Genomic DNA, 22,791 nt, shown 5'->3' with positions numbered 1-22,791 from the left:
ACGTAAAAAATACCGTAGATGATGCTGTCATATTTTGCTTTCTTCATTGCTACACGCCTGCGGTGGCGCCACTGTATACCCACAATTCGACACATTTCGTCCTCCACTTTTTCCCTCTAGACGGGATATATGAGAGTTGCGTTCTTTCACGTGGTTTTTGGAAGGCGCTTTAGGACAAATGTTTCCATGCAGGATTGTCGCTTTTTAGCTGACGTAAAAAATACCGTAGATGCTGCTGTCATATTTTGCTTTCTTCATCGCTACACGCCTGCGGTGGCGCCACTATATACCCACTATTCGACACATTTCGTCCTCCACTTTTTCCCTCTAGAACGGATATGTGAGAGTTGCGTTCTTCCACGTGGTCTTTGAAAGGCGCTTAGGACAAATGTTTCCATGCAGGACTGTCGCTTTTCAGGCGACGTAAAAATACCGTAGTTGATGCTGTCATATTTTGCTTTCTTCATTGCTACACGCCTGCGGTGGCGCCACTGTATACCCACTATTCGACACATTTCGTCCTCCACTTTTTCCCTCTAGAACGGATATGTGAGAGTTGCGTTCTTCCACGTGGTCTTTGAAAGGCGCTTAGGACAAATGTTTCCATGCAGGACTGTCGCTTTTCAGGCGACGTAAAAATACCGTAGTTGATGCTGTCATATTTTGCTTTCTTCATTGCTACACGCCTGCGGTGGCGCCACTGTATACCCACTATTCGACACATTTCGTCCTCCACTTTTTCCCTCTAGAACGGATATATGAGAGTTGCGTTCTTCCACGTGGTTTTTGGAAGGCGCTTAGGACAAATGTTTCCATGCAGGACTGTCGCTTTTCAGGTGACGTAAAAAATACCGTAGCTGCTGCTGTCATATTTTGCTTTCTCCATTGCTACACGCCTGCGGTGGCGCCACTTTATACCCACTATTCGACACAATTCGTCCTCCACTTTTTCCCTCTAGAACGGATATATGAGAGTTGCGTTCTTCCACGTGGTTTTTGGAAGGCGCTTAGGACAAATGTTTCCATGCAGGATTGTCGCTTTTCAGGTGACGTAAAAAATACCGTAGCTGCTGCTGTCATATTTTGCTTTCTCCATTGCTACACGCCTGCGGTGGCGCCACTGTATACCCACTATTCGACACAATTCGTCCTCCACTTTTTCCCTCTAGAACGGATATGTGAGAGTTGCGTTCTTCCACGTGGTCTTTGGAAGGCGCTTAGGACAAATGTTTCCATGCAGGACTGTCGCTTTTCAGGAGACGTAAAAATACCGTAGATGATGCTGTCATATTTTGCTTTCTTCATTGCTACACGCCTGCGGTGGCGCCACTGTATACCCACTATTCGACACATTTCGTCCTCCACTTTTTCCCTCTAGAACGGGTATATGAGAGCTGCGTTCTTCCACGTGGTTTTTGGAAGGCGCTTTAGGACAAATGTTTCCATGCAGGATTGTCGCTTTTTAGCTGACGTAAAAAAATACCGTAGATGCTGCTGTCATATTTTGCTTTCTTCATTGCTACACGCCTGCGGTGGCGCCACTATATACCCACTATTCGACACATTTCGTCCTCCTCTTTTTCCCTCTAGAACGGATATAGAGAGTTGCGTTCTTCCACGTGGTTTTTGGAAGGCGCTTAGGACAAATGTTTCCATGCAGGACTGTCGCTTTTCAGGTGGCGTAAAAAATACCGTAGCTGCTGCTGTCATATTTTGCTTTCTTCATTGCTACACGCCTGCGGTGGCGCCACTATATACCCACTATTCGACACATTTCGTCCTCCACTTTTTCCCTCTAGACGGGATATATGAGAGTTGCGTTCTTCCACGTGGTTTTTGGAAGGCGCTTTAGGACAAATGTTTCCATGCAGGATTGTCGCTTTTTAGCTGACGTAAAAAATACCGTAGATGCTGCTGTCATATTTTGCTATCTTCATCGCTACACGCCTGCGGTGGCGCCACTATATACCCACTATTCGACACATTTCGTCCTCCACTTTTTCCCTCTAGAACGGATATGTGAGAGTTGCGTTCTTCCACGTGGTCTTTGGAAGGCGCTTAGGACAAATGTTTCCATGCAGGACTGTCGCTTTTCAGGCGACGTAAAAATACCGTAGATGATGCTGTCATATTTTGCTTTCTTCATTGCTACACGCCTGCGGTGGCGCCACTGTATACCCACTATTCGACACATTTCGTCCTCCACTTTTTCCCTCTAGAACGGATATATGAGAGCTGCGTTCTTCCACGTGGTTTTTGGAAGGCGCTTTAGGACAAATGTTTCCATGCAGGATTGTCGCTTTTTAGCTGACGTAAAAAATACCGTAGATGATGCTGTCATATTTTGCTTTCTTCATTGCTACACGCCTGCGGTGGCGCCACTGTATACCCACAATTCGACACATTTCGTCCTCCACTTTTTCCCTCTAGACGGGATATATGAGAGTTGCGTTCTTCCACGTGGTTTTTGGAAGGCGCTTTAGGACAAATGTTTCCATGCAGGATTGTCGCTTTTTAGCTGACGTAAAAAATACCGTAGATGCTGCTGTCATATTTTGCTTTCTTCATCGCTACACGCCTGCGGTGGCGCCACTATATACCCAGTATTCGACACATTTCGTCCTCCACTTTTTCGCTCTAGAACGGATATGTGAGAGTTGCGTTCTTCCACGTGGTCTTTGAAAGGCGCTTAGGACAAATGTTTCCATGCAGGACTGTCGCTTTTCAGGCGACGTAAAAATACCGTAGTTGATGCTGTCATATTTTGCTTTCTTCATTGCTACACGCCTGCGGTGGCGCCACTGTATACCCACTATTCGACACATTTCGTCCTCCACTTTTTCCCTCTAGAACGGATATGTGAGAGTTGCGTTCTTCCACGTGGTCTTTGAAAGGCGCTTAGGACAAATGTTTCCATGCAGGACTGTCGCTTTTCAGGCGACGTAAAAATACCGTAGTTGATGCTGTCATATTTTGCTTTCTTCATTGCTACACGCCTGCGGTGGCGCCACTGTATACCCACTATTCGACACATTTCGTCCTCCACTTTTTCCCTCTAGAACGGATATATGAGAGTTGCGTTCTTCCACGTGGTTTTTGGAAGGCGCTTAGGACAAATGTTTCCATGCAGGACTGTCGCTTTTCAGGTGACGTAAAAAATACTATAGCTGCTGCTGTCATATTTTGCTTTCTCCATTGCTACACGCCTGCGGTGGCGCCACTTTATACCCACTATTCGACACAATTCGTCCTCCACTTTTTCCCTCTAGAACGGATATATGAGAGTTGCGTTCTTCCACGTGGTTTTTGGAAGGCGCTTAGGACAAATGTTTCCATGCAGGATTGTCGCTTTTCAGGTGACGTAAAAAATACCGTAGCTGCTGCTGTCATATTTTGCTTTCTCCATTGCTACACGCCTGCGGTGGCGCCACTGTATACCCACTATTCGACACAATTCGTCCTCCACTTTTTCCCTCTAGAACGGATATGTGAGAGTTGCGTTCTTCCACGTGGTCTTTGGAAGGCGCTTAGGACAAATGTTTCCATGCAGGACTGTCGCTTTTCAGGAGACGTAAAAATACCGTAGATGATGCTGTCATATTTTGCTTTCTTCATTGCTATACTCCTGCGGTGGCGCCACTGTATACCCACTATTCGACACATTTCGTCCTCCACTTTTTCCCTCTAGAACGGGTATATGAGAGCTGCGTTCTTCCACGTGGTTTTTGGAAGGCGCTTTAGGACAAATGTTTCCATGCAGGATTGTCGCTTTTTAGCTGACGTAAAAAAATACCGTAGATGCTGCTGTCATATTTTGCTTTCTTCATTGCTACACGCCTGCGGTGGCGCCACTATATACCCACTATTCGACACATTTCGTCCTCCTCTTTTTCCCTCTAGAACGGATATAGAGAGTTGCGTTCTTCCACGTGGTTTTTGGAAGGCGCTTAGGACAAATGTTTCCATGCAGGACTGTCGCTTTTCAGGTGGCGTAAAAAATACCGTAGCTGCTGCTGTCATATTTTGCTTTCTTCATTGCTACACGCCTGCGGTGGCGCCACTATATACCCACTATTCGACACATTTCGTCCTCCACTTTTTCCCTCTAGACGGGATATATGAGAGTTGCGTTCTTCCACGTGGTTTTTGGAAGGCGCTTTAGGACAAATGTTTCCATGCAGGATTGTCGCTTTTTAGCTGACGTAAAAAATACCGTAGATGCTGCTGTCATATTTTGCTTTCTTCATTGCTACACGCCTGCGGTGGCGCCACTATATACCCACTATTCGACACATTTCGTCCTCCTCTTTTTCCCTCTAGAACGGATATAGAGAGTTGCGTTCTTCCACGTGGTTTTTGGAAGGCGCTTAGGACAAATGTTTCCATGCAGGACTGTCGCTTTTCAGGTGGCGTAAAAAATACCGTAGCTGCTGCTGTCATATTTTGCTTTCTTCATTGCTACACGCCTGCGGTGGCGCCACTATATACCCACTATTCGACACATTTCGTCCTCCACTTTTTCCCTCTAGAACGGATATATGAGAGCTGCGTTCTTCCACGTGGTTTTTGGAAGGCGCTATAGGACAAATGTTTCCATGCAGGATTGTCGCTTTTTAGCTGACGTAAAAAATACCGTAGATGCTGCTGTCATATTTTGCTTTCTTCATTGCTACACGCCTGCGGTGGCGCCACTATATACCCACTATTCGACACATTTCGTCCTCCACTTTTTCCCTCTAGAACGGATATATGAGAGCTGCGTTCTTCCACGTGGTTTTTGGAAGGCGCTATAGGACAAATGTTTCCATGCAGGATTGTCGCTTTTTAGCTGACGTAAAAAATACCGGAGATGCTGCTGTCATATTTTGCTTTCTTCATTGCTACACGCCTGCGGTGGCGCCACTGTATACCCACTATTCGACACATTTCGTCCTCCACTTTTTCCCTCTAGAACGGGTATATGAGAGCTGCGTTCTTCCACGTGGTTTTTGGAAGGCGCTTTAGGACAAATGTTTCCATGCAGGATTGTCGCTTTTTAGCTGACGTAAAAAAATACCGTAGATGCTGCTGTCATATTTTGCTTTCTTCATTGCTACACGCCTGCGGTGGCGCCACTATATACCCACTATTCGACACATTTCGTCCTCCTCTTTTTCCCTCTAGAACGGATATAGAGAGTTGCGTTCTTCCACGTGGTTTTTGGAAGGCGCTTAGGACAAATGTTTCCATGCAGGACTGTCGCTTTTCAGGTGGCGTAAAAAATACCGTAGCTGCTGCTGTCATATTTTGCTTTCTTCATTGCTACACGCCTGCGGTGGCGCCACTATATACCCACTATTCGACACATTTCGTCCTCCACTTTTTCCCTCTAGACGGGATATATGAGAGTTGCGTTCTTCCACGTGGTTTTTGGAAGGCGCTTTAGGACAAATGTTTCCATGCAGGATTGTCGCTTTTTAGCTGACGTAAAAAATACCGTAGATGCTGCTGTCATATTTTGCTTTCTTCATTGCTACACGCCTGCGGTGGCGCCACTATATACCCACTATTCGACACATTTCGTCCTCCTCTTTTTCCCTCTAGAACGGATATAGAGAGTTGCGTTCTTTTCCACGTGGTTTTTGGAAGGCGCTTAGGACAAATGTTTCCATGCAGGACTGTCGCTTTTCAGGTGGCGTAAAAAATACCGTAGCTGCTGCTGTCATATTTTGCTTTCTTCATTGCTACACGCCTGCGGTGGCGCCACTATATACCCACTATTCGACACATTTCGTCCTCCAGTTTTTCCCTCTAGAACGGATATATGAGAGCTGCGTTCTTCCACGTGGTTTTTGGAAGGCGCTATAGGACAAATGTTTCCATGCAGGATTGTCGCTTTTTAGCTGACGTAAAAAATACCGTAGATGCTGCTGTCATATTTTGCTTTCTTCATTGCTACACGCCTGCGGTGGCGCCACTGTATACCCACTATTCGACACATTTCGTCCTCCACTTTTTCCCTCTAGAACGAATATGTTGAAGCTGAACCACTTTCTTATTATTTGGTTGACATTAGAGCCAGTGAGTTGCAGGGCGCCGTGCTGTCCATGGTAGGAAGGATTTTTCCTCCTTTCTTTCCTCCATGGTGCTATCATCGCCGTGCGATATAGTTGGAAGGAGAGCAAACAGAGGGCGCTGACAGTATTTTAAGATACTGTTTCTTCGATATTCCGAAGAATTGTCCCAGTAATTCCTGTTATTTTAAAAGGTAGTGTTTATTGGTGATTAGTAGCCGGTCATAAGTTCATCGTGTATTACTTAGGTGACGGGAGGACACGTGACGGGAGTACTCCCATAATGATGTTTTTAGCTGTTGCGGGGCGCAACCTACCGTTCGATTTAAGTGTTCTAATTTATGCTGTGTAATAATTAACGCGCTTTGAGTGCTTAGGCTGTGTGTGTGGTATCACACAGGCAAACTCTAATAGGTCGCACACAGAAACAGGGGGGGGGGGGGGTCAAATTTCACTTAACAGTTTAAACTGGTTTAAACCGCTATCGGCTTGTCAAGAAACGAAACTATAGCGATAAAATGTTAGCAACTTAGCAACACTTCTTCTGCCGCTCCGTCGGCCACTGTGCTTCTCTCCACGAGGTTTTGTCGCTTGAGTTATATTGGTTACATTCTCAGGGTGTCCTGCAAGCTGGAAAACAGGGAGTTTTGATGTGACTGTAATAGTCAGAGGATTATCAGAGAATTGCTAAAAAGGCAGCTGAAGTCAAGGAAAATCGCACACAAGCTGCGCCACAATGCACCGCGAATCGTAAGCGCTGATGAGTGGTTGAGCGGTCACGCCGCAGCAACGTAAAAGCGCTGGAAATGTCAGATAATCCGAAGGCTACAGTTTAGTAGACGCCCCGCATTCTGTGATATCCTTTATTTCCTGATATGGTCTTTCCTGGCATGTTGAATTAGCGTGAGATATGAGTGTGTTATATGAGATCACTCTGTATGGTTTGTCCTGGTATGATTTGAGTGGTCACCCCCCAGAATCGACTTGCATATGTGTGACGGGTCCTTGTCTCCCACTTGTACGATTATCCTCGCTCCAGTCTCTCTTTTCCAATTGCACTTTACTACAGGTTTTCCCGACGATTTTAATCCAAGCGCCGTCGAAATTAATCCATGTGCCATGCAAACTTTATGGGGCATGGATTAATTTAGCTGGCACTTGGATTAAAATCGGCGGGAAAACCTGTAGTCTTTATCTTTCACTACCGCGTCCAGCTGCGTTTAAAGAGTGTGGCATCCCTCCTGAAGTTCTTTTACATATCTAAGGAGCTAACCTATTCCAGAAGCCGTTTCTGCTTGGCGTGCTCCTTTGTCAGCTCCATGCTGAAGAACCCCCCCTTAGCCGAGAGAAACAGAAAAAAGGGGACAAACACTACATAGTCTCTCCCCTTTTCTCCATGTCCCTCGTCTCAGGGGGTCTTCTGCAGCACGGGTCTATAACACCAGCTCACTTGCTTTCTAATATCCTCTATCAGGTTTTCCCAGATGTTATTTGTGATTTCTGCCAGATCCTGTTCCCTCAGCTCGCATATTTTGCACGTAAAGTCACATTCTCGGGCCTCATCTTCAGTTTGGTAAGGGGTTCTCTCTAGGTACAGTGATCTACGGCACTTGTTGCACCGTACCTCTGGAACTTCTTTTGGCAGTTCTGCATTTGACTTAATTTTCGTTTTTGCATTCTTCCTGCTGGCTGCGTCCCTGGGTATGTGAATACAGATTTGGGTGGTGAATTCAGAGGCTCGAAAATGGGTTGGCTTCAGGTGGGCTGCATGTGCCTAACTGGTTCCAGTGGAAGAATTTCAGTTGAAAGTGTACATTGTTTATGGAGGAATCCCTTTTCAGAGCGACATCCATCTTCTCACTTCTTTGTGTCTATTTTCTTTCGTTAAAAAATCAAGTGGTCCAAGTACGGAACTACATTCAAAATATATTGTCCGTTGTGCGTCATGAACTGTGATGTGAATGCAAATGTATTACGACAGAGTGAAGCTCTCTTCGGAGCTAAATCCTGGAATCGAGCTACGGGACTCCTATGTGGTCACGCGCCCAGACAGGGACCCAACAGCAGCGTCCCACAAACTGCGTAACCTGGCCCTCTCACTAGCCAAGGATAATGTATGGTACTTTTTTAAACATCATCACTCATATGCAGTGTTGCCAGGTCTACTGAAATTTCAGTAGATCTACTGGACTCCGAGTCTGTCTACTGAAATACTGAAAAAAGGTCAAAACGCTCTTAAATCTACTGAATTTTTTGCCTGAAGCGTGGTTTTGCATAGCGAACTCCAATTCAGGTTTGCTGGCACTGTCTGGTTGCATCGTAGTCCGCGTACGAGCGAGAAAATCATGTACTTTTGACATAATGAGGGGTCTACGCGTTATGTGGCATCTGCAAGCAGTCACCTTTAAAAAAGCGAGTAGCTGCCCAAGTAAAAAAATTTATAGCAAATACATTGCAGAATCATGCATATTCCACAGGACACCCGGTAACATAGCAAACATGCAAGTTCCGACGAGTTTATGTTTCCGTCGTTAGGAAGTTTCGTTGTAAACCTCCTCTGCTTGTCGCATTCGAGCGCGTGTGTGGAACGGATATTTTCTTAGGTGAACCTCGTCAACAGCTTTGGACAGAAACTATCACTGGACCGCTGCACACGAAGCGACTGATAGGAGACAAGAACTGCTTTAACTTAACTGCGAATATGTATGAGCGCGAGTACATGATCGAATGACGGTGTGCAAGCACTTCTTTACTGTGTACACCAAATTACGAGTATATTTCACTTATTCTGTCGCCTATATATCGTGAAAGTTCGTATTTATTTATCATATGGCCCACTAGTTAGGTCGCCGTGGAGCGTTTGTCCTTGTTTTTAGTACATCTACTGAATTCTACTGAATTTTCTGACGCCGACCTCCCGAATTTTCGCCTAAGTGACCTGGCAACACTGCTCATATGTTCTCAAAAAACCTAGCAGGATGCTGCTCCACTCGCTGCACTGCCACACTGAAGTGCTTTTTCCCACTTTCATGCAACAGATTTCAACAGGTAGCGTCATCGTACAAGGCTTTGAGAAGCAATATACGGTGCCGCCATACACGGAGACAATGCGGCAGCTGAAGGCAGAACGCCAAGTAAGAGCACTGTGTGATAGGTATTGTGTGTGTCCATTATATGTAGGCAGGGTTGCAAAAACATTTTCTACCTTGTCTGATCCGGTTAACTTGATTTTAATCAACTCCCTTAAAGGGAGACTTTGCGAGGATTCAAAAAGAATATTTGGTGAGCACCATACCGAACACGAATCACCCCCTCGATACCGAATACAACATTCGCGTTCATTTTGTATTAGTTAATGCGAGTACTTAATTTGTAAATGGCGACAATTGCAAACCGAAACGGAAATGTGAAGGGCAAGAAACAGAGGTCCATACTACGGCGGTTCGTCCGGACGAGGATACCGTGACGTCACCAAGCATTGTCATCTACTTAGAAACTTGCATTTCCCCTGGATTCTGACACAACAACAACTTTATTTCGACATGGTGGATGAGGAGTTTCATCACCAGATGCGATATGCTACCCCACTGCTGGTGGTGAAGAGGGGAATGAAATAATGAGCCCCTTCACAATAAGGATCCAAGTCCTATATGGTATCCAGAATGGTGAAGAGAGTTTTGAGGGCAGAGCGTTGGTGGGCTGGATGTGGCCAGGGACAAAGCAATTTTGTGAGAGACGGGGGGCGGGAGTCCACCTCGTTAACCGTCGTAGCACATATTGTGGCCTCGACGTTGCAGCAATGTTGCAAACGTTGTCCAATGTAGGGCAACGTTCTTGCAACATTATCAACAGTGGAGCAACGTTACTTGACATTCAGCAATGTTCAAGCAACGTGGAAGGTCAACATTTGAGCAACGTTGAGGTCGATTGTTCCTGCAGCACCGTCATAAGTGGAGCAATGTTACTTGACATTCATCGATGTTCGTGTAACATAGCAGAGCAACGTTAGGGGAACATTGTGGCTCTACGTTCCTTGAACGTTGTGTATTGACTTTCCAGCAACATAACACTGCATTGCACTCTTACCCACAGAGGAAACCTACCGGTTTTACAGCTCGAAACAGTAGGTAATCACATTACAGACGAAAGCTTGATTTAAAAACCCGGTATATGACAGGGAGGGATTCCAAAAATGTTGAGTACACTTGACTCTTGCAGATGCAAGGGCTAACTTCAAGGACGCATCCTCGTCACCGTTGCAAACATTGTACGCACTACGAGACTTAATGAGCATGCCCCCAACACTTCGCATTTTAGTATTTTAGCTCCATTCTGTTCGTAAACAGAGGCTACTGGGGGGAGGGGTTTATACATTTATTAAAAGAAAAAGAGGCTACTGGTTGATGGCAGTACCTCTATATCCAAACAGGATACCCAGGCGGTCTCCCCTAGCCCCAGACCAGTAAGTGAAGTGGGGATTTGCGGAGCTCAAGTCGGCGCAATCCGACGCAAAAAAGAAAAAGAAGAAATTAATGGCCCACAAATAGCTCTGCAATATTACCTAAATGTTGTCATAATGTTGCCCTTATGTGGAATGTTGCAGTTGTCATGTTGCAGCAATGTTGTAACAACATTTTCTAGCAATGTTGCTATAACGTGGCCTGAAGAGGACATTAGCGACGTCTATGCAACGTTTGAAGAAAACATTGGGGCAACGTTTCGGCAACATAGTGCGCTACCAGGGATCCGAAGAGTACGGTTCGGGAAGGTTGGTAGTGTGGGCAGTGGAGAAGAATGTGCTCTAGATCTTCTACAGGGCGTCCCACCGAAAGTGCACCAGGGGTTTAAAAAAGAACACGTTACCCTACATGGATGAAACCAACTGTAGTTTGTTAGCTGCCATGTGAGCCCCCCCAAAATATTTTTTCCTGTGCCTAATTAAATAATTAGCAATAATTAATTAGCTATTTTTTTAATTATTGGTCCTAGCGCCAAGGTGTGAATTCGGAAGCTGCAGATCATCTCGAGAAACAGATAACAGAAGTGAAACCCGGTCACTATGCCAAGCGGTTTCTTTTTTTCCCGGGTCCGAAAATTGCTTTCAGAAGCTACGCGCAGCCAAAACCTCTCTCCGGGCGCGCGTTGACTGTGGCGCTATCTGAAAGACGCGTTACGAACGAGATAACTTATCTCTTCGGTGCTGGCCTCGATTGTAGCGCTTGCAGCCGCACAACGTGTTAAGGAAAAGCACATGAGAGCAAACGTGTGCTATCTCTTGCGATAAGCTGCAAGGACAAGCAGGCACTGTGATACGTCTTTATTGTCTGAAGAGGGAAGTTTCTTACTTGGAGAAAACAAAGCGGTGCAACGAATAAATGTCACTCAAATGTAAAACAATTTCTGAACTTTTTCCTGTCCACCTCAGTTGCAGGCTACAGGATGTTTCCAAAAAGGTCACTACTTGAGGCATTCCCAGCACTGACAGTGGTTCACAATATGTCCACCGGTCGCCCGTCTGATTACATTTTCTGGAACCTCGCTGCAGACCTTGATTATCTGCACTTTCAGTGCATCCGGCGTGGTAGTCTCCCTCTCGTACACGTAGTCCTCAACATAGCCACACAAAAAGAAATCAAGGGGAGTGAGATCTGGGGATCTTGCAGGCCATTCCACCGGTCCGTGGCGCCCTATCTTCTTGACTGGCTACCGCTGTGAGCAGGGGCACCATCGTGATGGTATCTCATAGGGGGCAGAGTAGCCGACGGAAGATCGCAGCAAAGCTGGTCCACAGATCCTTCCAAAATTTCTGTGACGTACCTCTTCTCAGTTAGCAACTGACCAAAGAAAGCCGGACCAACGATGCGACCATCATAGACCTCGCACCAGACACTGAAGCTCCACTGGTACTGGGCAACCCATTGTGGGTTCCTTTCGCTCCAGTAATGTGCGTTATGCAAGTTGACTTGCCCGTTCCTTGAAAAATTGGCTTCGTCAGTCCGGAGAACATTACTAAAAAAATCATTTTCTTCATCGTATTCCCAGTTCGCAAAGTCCAGCCTCCTTTGGAGGTCCCTGATGGGTTCCAAACTTTGATGCAGTTGGATATGGTAGGGGTGCATGCCAACTTTTTCAGCGTTCGCCGTACAGATGACTTCGATGCTATCCCCTGGGCACTCACATCACGGATGCTGGCGAGAGGGTTGGCAGCCGCGAATGCCAAGACATCCGTCTTTACGTCCTCACCTAAGGTGGTTGCTGCGCGCCGCTTCTTCTTGAAGACTCCAGTCTGACTGAGTGTTTCGTAGACCCTGATTATTGTGTTAGGCGCAACTTTTGTCTCCAGGGTGCCACTCTCAGTATATTTCGGCAGCCTTACTCTTGTTCCCATCAGCCACACCCAACGCAAGAACCGTATGCGCCTTCTCCTCATTCGTGAAGGGCATCCTTGCACCATTACAATCCCAAATTCCAAGTCAAAACCAACTGGAGTAGAGCAAGAATGTCTGAACTAAAAGGAAACCTCAGTAGGGCTTGCAGCGTCCGAAATAAGGCCAGCCTCGGCAATACTTTCGTCAGATAAATGTGCAGGGCCAGCGACTTTTATCAATACAGCAAAAAAATATGGTTATGGCATTTATCCCCCTCTCTCAATGACACGACAGGCAGCTGCGAGAGCTAGAATCAAGGCCAGCACCGAAAAATTCGTTATCTCGTTCGTAACGCGTCTTTCAGATAGCGCCAGAGCACTTTTGGCTCCGGGTAGCTTCTGAAAGCAATTTTCGGACCCAGGAAAAAAAAGGAAACCGGTTTGTGTAGTGACATGGGTTTCAATTCTGTTATCTGTTTCTCAAGATGACCTGCAACTTCTGAATTCACACCTTGGCACAAGAACCAATAATAAAAAAAATAGCTAATTAATTATTGCTAATTATTAAATTAGGTACAAGAAACAAATTTTTTGGGGGCCCACATGGCAGCTAACAAACTACAGTTGGTTTCATCCGCGTAGGGTAATGGGTTCTTTTTTAAACCATTGGTCCACTTTCGGTGGGACACCCTGTATACCACCGGAATGACAGCACTGGGGTGCTGCCACTGCGGCAGTAGTGTGTCAGCATCGGGGCGCAGCCAGGTGATGTCAGCAGTGTGTTGCATCCAGTGCTCTCTCGCTTCACAGAGGCATCGTAATAAATTTGTCTGAAGAAAATCTGCACAGTTTTGGAATGAGGTTTTTCGTACACGCGTTTCTGACATCCCAAAGGTTACGGATATTAGGACCTTTGTGGAGATTCTGCTGCAGAGCCCCACTCTAACCTCCCTAGCTGACCAATTTCTTCATAATTGTGAAGCACGACAATGTTGTAATAATTTGTGGGTACATAAGCATTAATTTTGAACCCCAGGACACATAGGTTTCCTCGATGATGTATACTGTACACTCGAAATACCAAATAAAATGTTTTAAATGGAGCTCCGCGAATATGATGAAAGTACCCGGTGTGCTCTCTACCCAACACTCTACACAAAAATTGTCGGTAACGTTTACATTAGGAAATGCAGTAAACGGACAGAAATGTAGGGACCCTCTTTAGAAGTTTTCCAGGTAAGCGTGAGAAGCTCGGGAAAGCTAGTTGGAACATAATGAGTTGAACAGCGCAGCTTGGCCGATATAAGCGGGAGTTTTTCCCCTGAGTGTAGCCTTTGTTGGCTTTGTTGATGCTACATTGTGGAGCTTCAGGAAACAATCTCCTTTCCGAGGAAAATTTGGGTTAAAAAAAAAACACACTAAAATGATTTAAGTCACACTTGGCACGAGTGACGAAAATCGGATTAAAATCAGTAGATAAAATCACGATTTCAATCGCAAAACCCTGTACGCGGGGCAGCCTGTTTACTTTTTGTGCAAGTCCGATGAAAGACGTGAACAATTGCAACATGGTAATCAGCCTCCAGAAGAGGAAAAGCTGCGATATTCCAAAAGAAGAAAAAGATGTTGCTTGACATTGCCGTATTTAATGTTTACCAGGTTTCCTTTCCTCGTTTATTCAAGTTAGCAGTATTGTTCTCTTCGGTGATAAAATAGCATAAATGCAGGTGAGCTGGCGGAGAAACTCCGTAGTGCAAAAAAGCATGAGTTTGGGCGACGGACTGCGCAGAAGGACTCGCGTCTGTGTCATCCGTCTTATGTGTTTGTTTCTTTTTTTTGTGTGTGTGTGTGTGCCCGAATTGGTTTATTTTTTATTTTTGCAGTATGGTGTACTCTTGAGTGGCCACATTATGAATTATGTACCCCTTGAAAATGACGCGTGAATGTTACAGTGACCAATGACATTGGTTGGTGAGTGAGACCTGGTAGTTGCCTCTGTCTCATCCGCACGCATCACTTCAACAGATGATGAACGATTGAACATTTCTAAAGGATTTTAAATATGTGACTACAAAACACAACACATTTTTGTAAAGGAAGTCCACCTAACAAGTAACAATAATCCGCTATTTGTCTCCCAAGAGCCCTCAATTCCACTAGAAATTTGAGAGATATCCAATTTGACATCCACTCCCTAGATGCACCCATGACGATGTCTGTGGAATTGACAGTATAAGCGCTAATGCGTTGCTGGATTGCATCCGTATTTAGGAAAATACTACCACAGAGTTTTTGTCTCGCAGGCAGTGTGAGGTAATAAGCATTTTGAAGAGCGTAAGTGTTTGTGCCGCAGAAGGAACATAAAAAGACAAAGGGACCCAACTGGTTTGGACTTGGAGCGCCTGAGATAACGGATGAACTCAAGAATGACCTGGAGGTCCTGCGCATGCGAGCGGCGCTCGACCGAAAGCAGTTCTACAAGAAGAATGACCTCAAAGTCCTGCCCAAGTACTTCCAGGTAACATAAAATGTTGCGACAACACTTCTTTCGTACATTTTCATGACAGGCTGACGAGAGCTGCTGTACATGCAGGTTGGCACGGTGATGGATAACGCAACAGACTTCTACCATGCTCGCGTTCCAAAGAAGAACCGAAAACGTACGCTCGTCGAGGAGTTGCTCGCGGATGTGGAGTTCACGAAGTAGGTGGCATCTGTCTTATGTGCAAGTACAACTGACTGCGCACTCACTGAGCCCTCCGTTTTGCGGTTTTCTAACTTCTTGAAATCGGGGGAGGGGGTAAAATTTGGGTTCTATTTTAGAAGTTATAAAACTGGTACCTGCATAGTGCTATACTTTTGCCATTTGAGTGCTCTGGACGTTTCTTCCATTGTGAGGATAATGCTAGAGAGATTCAATGTGGGTGTCGCTTCAAGCACTTCTTTTGATTGACTTATAGCGAACTTTTTGACTGAAGGGGTGCTTGGAGCTTAACCAGATGTGATGTCATTGCAGTTGGACAGTGCCGGTGCTAAAATAAAGCTTTCGAAGGTAGCATTTACTCAGGTTTTGTTTCTTAAAAGGTAACTGTAGCATTACTGAATTACTGCAACTTAGTAACTGTACCTGTAACTCGACCTTTTTAAGATAAAGGACTTTATATTGGTGGGGTTTGAGATACCCCATTCTTCAGGTCCTAGTGGACACCAGACATCCCCGAGGCATCCCAGAAAAGCCGCAAACATCACAGGTTTCCCGTACGTCATACAGACGTTCACAATGGGACGTTATAGATATTCATAGCTTGTACATCCCTGCGACATTCCCTGGGCATGGTGCACAGGATGTGTTGCAGTAAAAAGAATTACTCAATTTTTAGGAAATAATTTAAATAACTTGATAGAACTGTTTTTTTAATGAATCTTACGAATGAATAACAGCTTGGAAAAAGTACAGATGTGCTCACAAAGAAATCCTTGTGCTGTTACTACAAGCTATGAGCGTGAGTGTGCATGCAGCCAACAACATGAACTGCAATGTTGCTTTCCTTTCAGAAATACAAGCCTTTCAAAGGAGTCAAGTATGTCACAAAGGCAGGTTGGTTTCAAGTCCAAACGAAGAAAGTGAAGGACTTGCGACTGTGCACAAGGGCAACCTATTCCTCTATCCTTGGTCTATGTCTTAACGGCATACCTTGACGGATGTCTGTGGGCGTATTACAGCATGATGTTCACGATGCTGCTAAAGTAAAAATGATTGTACTGATTGTATATAGTAAACCAGAGCCTGAATTATATACTTTGTAATTGATGCTCTGTGTTCTCGTGCGAGTCATTCCAAACAATTCCGAACACACGACTCGAGGGATATCCAGTGTATGTTAAAACTACATGTTAAAAAGACACAAAAGCATGCTTTCCAAATGTTTTATTTGCACTTGGTTGCACATACCTTAAACTACATTTCTAAGCAGTTTCCACAATTATCGAGGCACTTGTCCAGCTAGGCATAGTTTTTTTTTTTTTTTTTGCACTCTGGTCGAAGAGTGATGCCACCTGTTACGAAATTATGCTAGTATGTGGCTAGTCCACTGACCGTACCAGGGCTTATTTCTGGTAGTATTCATCATCTTTGAGAAAATGGTGACACACTAAAAGCATTTTTTGCCCTCTGTTCTCACAAACTTACCTTGACTGTAGGCTGATGCTGCATTTTATGAAGAAAGATGCATCGACACATTGTCTCAGGCTATCGCCTGTGACTCACCAGTGGACAAATGAAATCACATGCATTCCAGCGATGGTGGCTGCACTCTGGCAACGTCAATATTAGTGAACAGAAATTACCTCCTCTACAAGGAAGAGGTGCCATCACAAGCACACTTTCAATGGACCTCTTTCCAAATACGGTATACAAGTAGGTCTGCTATCTGCGCAGCCCTGCAGTATCCCCCTCTCTCGTATTGCCCGTGGAATGACCTCATTGGTCCTTCTGAATACAGTACCCCTATCGCTGCCTTGTGGTTGGACAGACACTTCATCACGCGGCTTCTTCAAGTTTCGCCCTGTCCCCTCCTCTGAGACAAACTGCCGTATTGCCTACGTTCATGCTGTGGTGCCTGTGAACTTCAAAATGCCAGACACCATTGTTCTCCGCAGATTACGTTTATGCAGGCTACTTATGCGGAACACTTCACTCCGAATATGCATGCTAAGTAGACAGGACACTGGAGCAGCCCATGTGATGCAGGTCTATCACAGGGATGGGCGTAAATACATTTTTGGGGTATTTAAATATAGATACCAAATACTTTGTTGAAATGGATATTTAAATACGCTTCAAAAATACTTCGCAAAATGAGTATTTAAATACAAAATATAAATGCAGTATTTAAATACTGTAACTACTATGATAAATACTGTGAGGAAGATGTCATTGAATTACCGAAAAAGTGATGATCATAACAACAAATCAGCAAGGGACAATAGCATTTATTTGTTAGATTATCGTGGCAATTTTGATATTCGAATTTTTTCGAAGACTGCATCTTTTAGACATCTTCTGCTTGGCCATACATAGCAAAGGAGAACAGCCTTTCCACAGGTGCCAACGAACATAGGCTTGTATTAAATTTGATGAAGACGCTTTGTTCAACAAGGTAATCGGGTAGTCGCGACCACTGTCCGCAACAACAGTGAAATACTCGCATGTGCATGCTAGCTAACATCAGGCATAACTGTGCTTCAAACTCTGCTTTGCCCTTCTTCCCGAAAGGTCAAATGCGCAGTACCTAACTTTAAGGTATGAGTGAGTCCATTCTGTATTTAGGAGTATTTAAAAAGCATTTACAATAGATAAATACCGGAGAATTGGTATTGAAATATAATTATAAATACATGTATTTGTATCTTATATTTATTTATATACATATATATATATATATTTATATCTTAAAATAGTATTTTAATTACAGTGTATTTAAGTACTGCCCATCCCTGCCCAATATCTACCTGAAATCCTTGCAGTCCTTCTATGTTTCGTTCAGTGGCATAGCCAGAACTCGAAGGTAGGGAGGGCTCGATACGAAAACTCCCCCCCCCCCCCCCCTCTGATCCTGTGTCGACAACACACACATACTTGTGCACACTGCAAACTGAGGATTAAAAAAAAGGAACGAAAATAGTTGATTTAGACGTTCACAATATGATTACATGTATAGGCTGTCATAACCAATGAGGTGGTGTCACGAGATTGGAAGGATTTTGAAAAGCTCATACTTTGAAAACCATTCAAGAGTGCTTCTTAGATAGACGCCATGAACTGCAAGAACTTTCGCGATAGTCACACTGGTCCCCCCCCCCATATATTATGCTCTCGGATTTGCACGATTTGTGTGGGTCGGTCCATGGCAGGTAGGGGGGCTCGAGCCCCCCCTAGCCCCCCCCGTGGCTACGCCACTGGTTTCCTTCTAGGTAAACTGTCCGAAAAGTGAATCTTAATATAAGCAAAGAGAGCTATTTGTGACGAACTATTTGTCCTCCTTTTATAATCCCCACCTGCAGGATTCAAAGATGACCTTTCTGGATCTTGGGCAAGTGTTTGAATACTGCGGTTATTCACTGCCCCAGTTCCCAGAGGAAATATAAAGACATATTGACTTCTGCATGGGCAATAGACCTCTATCTGTTTGTAAACAAATAACGTCAGTGTTCGACAGCGCCACCAATTTAGAAGAGCTGAACTATACGCTCGAAGCTAGGGGCGAACAATGTTGACCCCCGAAAGCCCTGAGCGGATTACGCTTGCGAATTTTTTCACCCGAGTTTTTTCACCCGTATTCGCATGAATTTAGTGAACATTTTTTATTTACCCAATTTATACCCCATAAATTTAGAAAAAAATATTTCCAGAAATCTTCAGGTTCTATTTATAAGGGGCCATCACTCCACAAAAATGCTGGGAAAGGTAGTAAAAGAGGTCAATAAAACGCAGGAAAGTGACGTCGAATATTGATGCTTGCCCAAAAGGCACATGGTTAGTATGTATATGAGACAGTTGCTCCCCACAGTGAGTGAACCAAAGTTTTGGAAATAAAAATCTAATGCGTGAGGTGTCCGTGAATAAACAGCTCGCTATGACTAGCAAACATTTATTTAGCCAGAGGCAGTCGGAGCGTTGGCAGGGACAACATCCGCGAGCCACTGGAGGTACGGAGGATTACCATGCTGTATCTGCACAAATAATATTACACTGTCAGTTGAACATGGAAACATGTGCTGGAATTAGAAATACACCTCCCAGGTAGGGAGGGTATTCTGTATCAGAAACAGGAAAGTACTACTAACAGGTGTTGAGATCACTTCGCAGACTTCGTAGGGGTGGTTTTGGCTGTGTGGGAGGAAATAAGGTATGAACGTTGAGTAGGATTTACAGGGTTATCGCGAAGCCTTACCGGACGTATGTCGTCAGTTCGTCCAGCCTTGATGTTCTTGATTTGATGACCTTTAAATGCAAGATATAGCTGAGATATTGGAAACGGGACAAGATGCACACGGTGTACTGACCATGAGTACTTCTTTGTCCTTTTGGATTTCGTTCTTCCACTCGTACCTGAATGGGGGACACCAGCACTTTCAGCATGAATGAGCAAGGTTAAAACCTTATTAGTGCTAATTTCATGGATTAAGGAGAACAGCAGGACCTGAGTTTCAAAGCAAAGGGTGTGATAGCCACACACCAGATGATATTTAATCTCAAACTGCATTATGATCGGGGATCCTACGATACTGTCACAGAAAAACGTGGAAAATGCAGGTTTTGAGTCTGGTCACAGGAAAACACAGATTTGGCATTTTGGAATGGAAATTCACGCACTTTCTGTGTGTGTGTGTGTGTGTGTGCAGAAAGATGCGTATTCTTTTGGGACAAAGATGGTGCTCCCCACTCCGCAGTGCCCCTTAGACCACCCTGTTGCTACAGTTTCTGGTGGACCGTAGCAGACAGTCACCTTGTCTGTCATAGTACAGTGCATCAACCAGCACTCCAAATTGTTGACATTGCTTGCAGAGTGTACAAGTTGATCCCCCGCGGGCGCGGGTGCTACGGGGGGGAGGTGCGGACGTCTTGGCCCCCTCTCGTGGGGGGGTTCCGGGGAGGGGGTCTTCACACTGTGCAACAATTGACCCTAGGTAGTGCATGTAGCATGCTGCCCAAGGCAGGACTCCTATCAGAAAGATCCTGGACCCACCTTTAATCCTCTGTTACAGTTTTACTACCTTACCCGATGAGAACAACAACTGTGAACCCTACACACGTTTCCAGAGCCTCTGGCTGTTCTCACTGGCTACCCCCTTCCCAACTTTGTTCATCTTAATTCTGCGTTAGCACCGCGAAGCGACTGTGGCTATGGGTGGCATACAGACATGGACAGATGGAGAGAGGACAGTAGGAAGGAGTGGGGGACAGGAGGTTTAGTGTGCGTCCTGGGCAAACTTCAGGGGGAACTCTGCCGACATCTGTCTGGAAAGTGTGCTGGAAACCCTAGGGACACCTTCGGACAGCACGGGCAGTGCCAGGATTCGAACCTGAATCACCTCCTAGTCTCTGTGTGGAAGGCGGTTGTCCTAACTACTACGCCATGCGAGCTGGTCACTCCGACTGGTACCTCTACCCCCTTGAAATCTCGTTTGCAGTGGACGATGTGTGGAGCATGGTGGCCCACATGCGGCATAATATCTACTTGATCCTGAGCATCGGCTAACTACCACTGGTACAGTTAGCATCATATGTCGTTACCGTTGCAGGGGCACTAATGGCAGGAACGGGACATATTGGAAAGATGAAATTTATTCCGTGCCAACTACAAAGAATATGGCATCGAGACAACACATATTGAGAGAATGAGGACAACACAACTCAGAACACTTGGCATTGCGCTGTGCTCATTCTCTCTTCGTATTCTCTTGGTGCCATATTCTTAGTAGCGATGTACCGACTACCCCGAGTGTCCACGTGGATTACTCTGTACCTGCTCACCACTGTATCAGGGGATGCCGAGTCTACACATTGTAAAATTGAAGACAATGTCATACTCGTGCTAGAATAGGAACTGTGTCCCTCAAGCTGAAGGCTACCCTACTATCCTAGGGTACCCCGTAAGGTGCCCCAGTATGATCACTATACGTTGCAGTGCATCACACGTGATACTCCGCGTCTTATGTCGAGCATTCCCGTAGCACCAGAATATTCGCAGCGTTATACTGCGCGCAGAGCAGATTACGCTATCGGCGCTGTCGTCTGCTATAGAATATTGCAGCTGAGCCAAGGGTGGGCTACTCCTCACGTTCAGACGAGCACAAAAAAACACGACGAGAGCCTCGTGACTTACACAGAAAGGATGTTTGGGACCATGTTCACACAGGCTGCTAATTTTTTTTGGACGAGGCCCCTGAAAAAAAGAGGTCTTTAGTAACGCGTGATATTAGGCAATGATACCGCGCTTACTGTGCCAGCTTCTGGGCCACTTCTTCGTTCGGGGCTGTGACGTAGGAAACCGAAAAGGTCCCAGGAGGAAACTGCGTGCTTGTGCTAGTGTTGGCAGCCATATTTGCTAGTGCACGTCGAGCTACCTGCCACAGATGCACGGTATTGGGCATAAACACGGCTACGCAAAGTGCCTGTAATCAAAAGCAAAAGGAACGACATCCTCTCTGTGTGACGCTTACAATACAGCAATGCGCCTTCATGTGGTAAGGAAAATTTGCTACAAAATGAAGGGAACCTATTCCGAAGATTTAAAGTGCACCCGATGGGATATAATAGCTCCTATGGTCTTGTTAGAGATCCAACGTGCTGCCATCGTGTGGAGTTCCGTTCCCAGAAAGTTGCACCTGTAACTCCGTTGCAAGGCAGTCTGCTCTGAGCCATCACTTATATGTGAACCAAAGAACGTGATTTAGCTTCAACAGATAACGATATGCACGGAATTCACCCGAGTCACATCGGTTGCAACATACTGCACCCAAAGAGAAGACGCACGGGCGGCTGTGCTGCCTTTGCTGCACCTCCAATGAATTCAGAAAGTTTGCACATGTTCACAAAAGTGTAGGACAACCGTAGACAGCTAATCAAAGCCAAAGGCATTGCCTTACTAATGAAACTCCACACAACGTCCACCAGTTAAGAAGTAGGCGAGAAACAATACTTGAGTGCATGTGAAAGACTGCTGCTACACCCCAGCACACACCAACCACAGAAAAATAACCTAATTTATTACTTTTGGTCGCTTTTAATCACACATTCGCTTCTGCTATGTTTGATTCTACCGGCTACTGCTGCCAAGCCAATCCACAATCCACGTGATGCACGTGCCCGTTCTTGGCGCTAGCAGACGAAACCAGACGAAACGTTGGACTGACAAAAAAATTGATCAGCTATAGTTATCGCTTGAAAATAATCGTTCCAAATCTTCGTCAGAAATCGCGATATTATCACACCGTAGAACCAATTACATGTTACAATTAGCCACGAGCGATAAACAAATGGAACGGAATTTACAATTAGCCACAATAAATAAATAGAACAGTTAGAAGATTGAATATAATACCGTTCTATTTAGTTTTCGTAGCTATTTCTTCATGGACTTCACATCGTTCTTATTTTTCATTTTTTACCTCTCCATTCACATGTTCCTCTACCAGAGTAACGTCATCGTGATGTTGGTAGACAGTCTATGAAAGTTGAAACCGACACAAATCGGATGGGGAGCGCTGGGTTCTACGAATGGACACCTGTTCGCGGTCTCCTACTGAAAGAAAAGTAGGACCGAAGGCTGCGTCTCTTTCAGGGACCATCGAGAACCCCTCAAGGCC

At 45.2% G+C, this 22,791-nt stretch overlaps 2 protein-coding genes across 7 annotated transcripts; one reads left to right on the top strand and one right to left on the bottom strand.

Annotated features, from left to right (window-relative positions):
• Positions 1–6,549: 6,549 nt before the first annotated feature.
• LOC135369312 (deoxynucleotidyltransferase terminal-interacting protein 2-like) lies at positions 6,550–16,231 on the top strand. The gene is made up of 6 exons (XM_064602913.1): positions 6,550–6,803; positions 8,035–8,167; positions 9,092–9,187; positions 14,774–14,938; positions 15,014–15,123; positions 15,976–16,231. Exons 1-6 carry the CDS (start codon positions 6,790–6,792, stop codon positions 16,046–16,048), a joined length of 591 nt encoding a protein of 196 aa, XP_064458983.1. The 5' UTR covers positions 6,550–6,789; the 3' UTR covers positions 16,049–16,231.
• Positions 16,232–19,054: 2,823 nt separating this feature from the next.
• Positions 19,055–22,279, bottom strand: LOC135369311 (protein CutA homolog). Of its 6 annotated transcripts, none has more exons than XM_064602910.1 (7): positions 22,197–22,279; positions 21,425–21,597; positions 21,309–21,368; positions 19,486–19,531; positions 19,374–19,423; positions 19,267–19,309; positions 19,055–19,152 (listed from the first exon to the last, which is right to left on the bottom strand). In XM_064602910.1, the coding sequence occupies exons 2-7, from the start codon at positions 21,574–21,576 to the stop codon at positions 19,075–19,077; spliced, it is 429 nt and encodes a 142-aa protein (XP_064458980.1). In that variant the 5' UTR covers positions 21,577–21,597; positions 22,197–22,279; the 3' UTR covers positions 19,055–19,074. The 6 variants fall into 6 exon arrangements, with proteins under 6 accessions (XP_064458980.1, XP_064458982.1, XP_064458977.1 ...); XM_064602912.1 differs by having other exon boundaries at positions 21,425–21,549; XM_064602907.1 differs by having other exon boundaries at positions 22,072–22,265.
• Between the last annotated feature and the right edge of the window lie 512 nt (positions 22,280–22,791).

The sequence above is a fragment of the Ornithodoros turicata genome, chromosome 9 (genome assembly GCF_037126465.1).
Source record: "Ornithodoros turicata isolate Travis chromosome 9, ASM3712646v1, whole genome shotgun sequence".
Classification (NCBI taxonomy): Eukaryota; Metazoa; Arthropoda; class Arachnida; order Ixodida; family Argasidae; genus Ornithodoros; species Ornithodoros turicata.
This window is presented reverse-complemented; position numbering and strand designations above follow the sequence as displayed.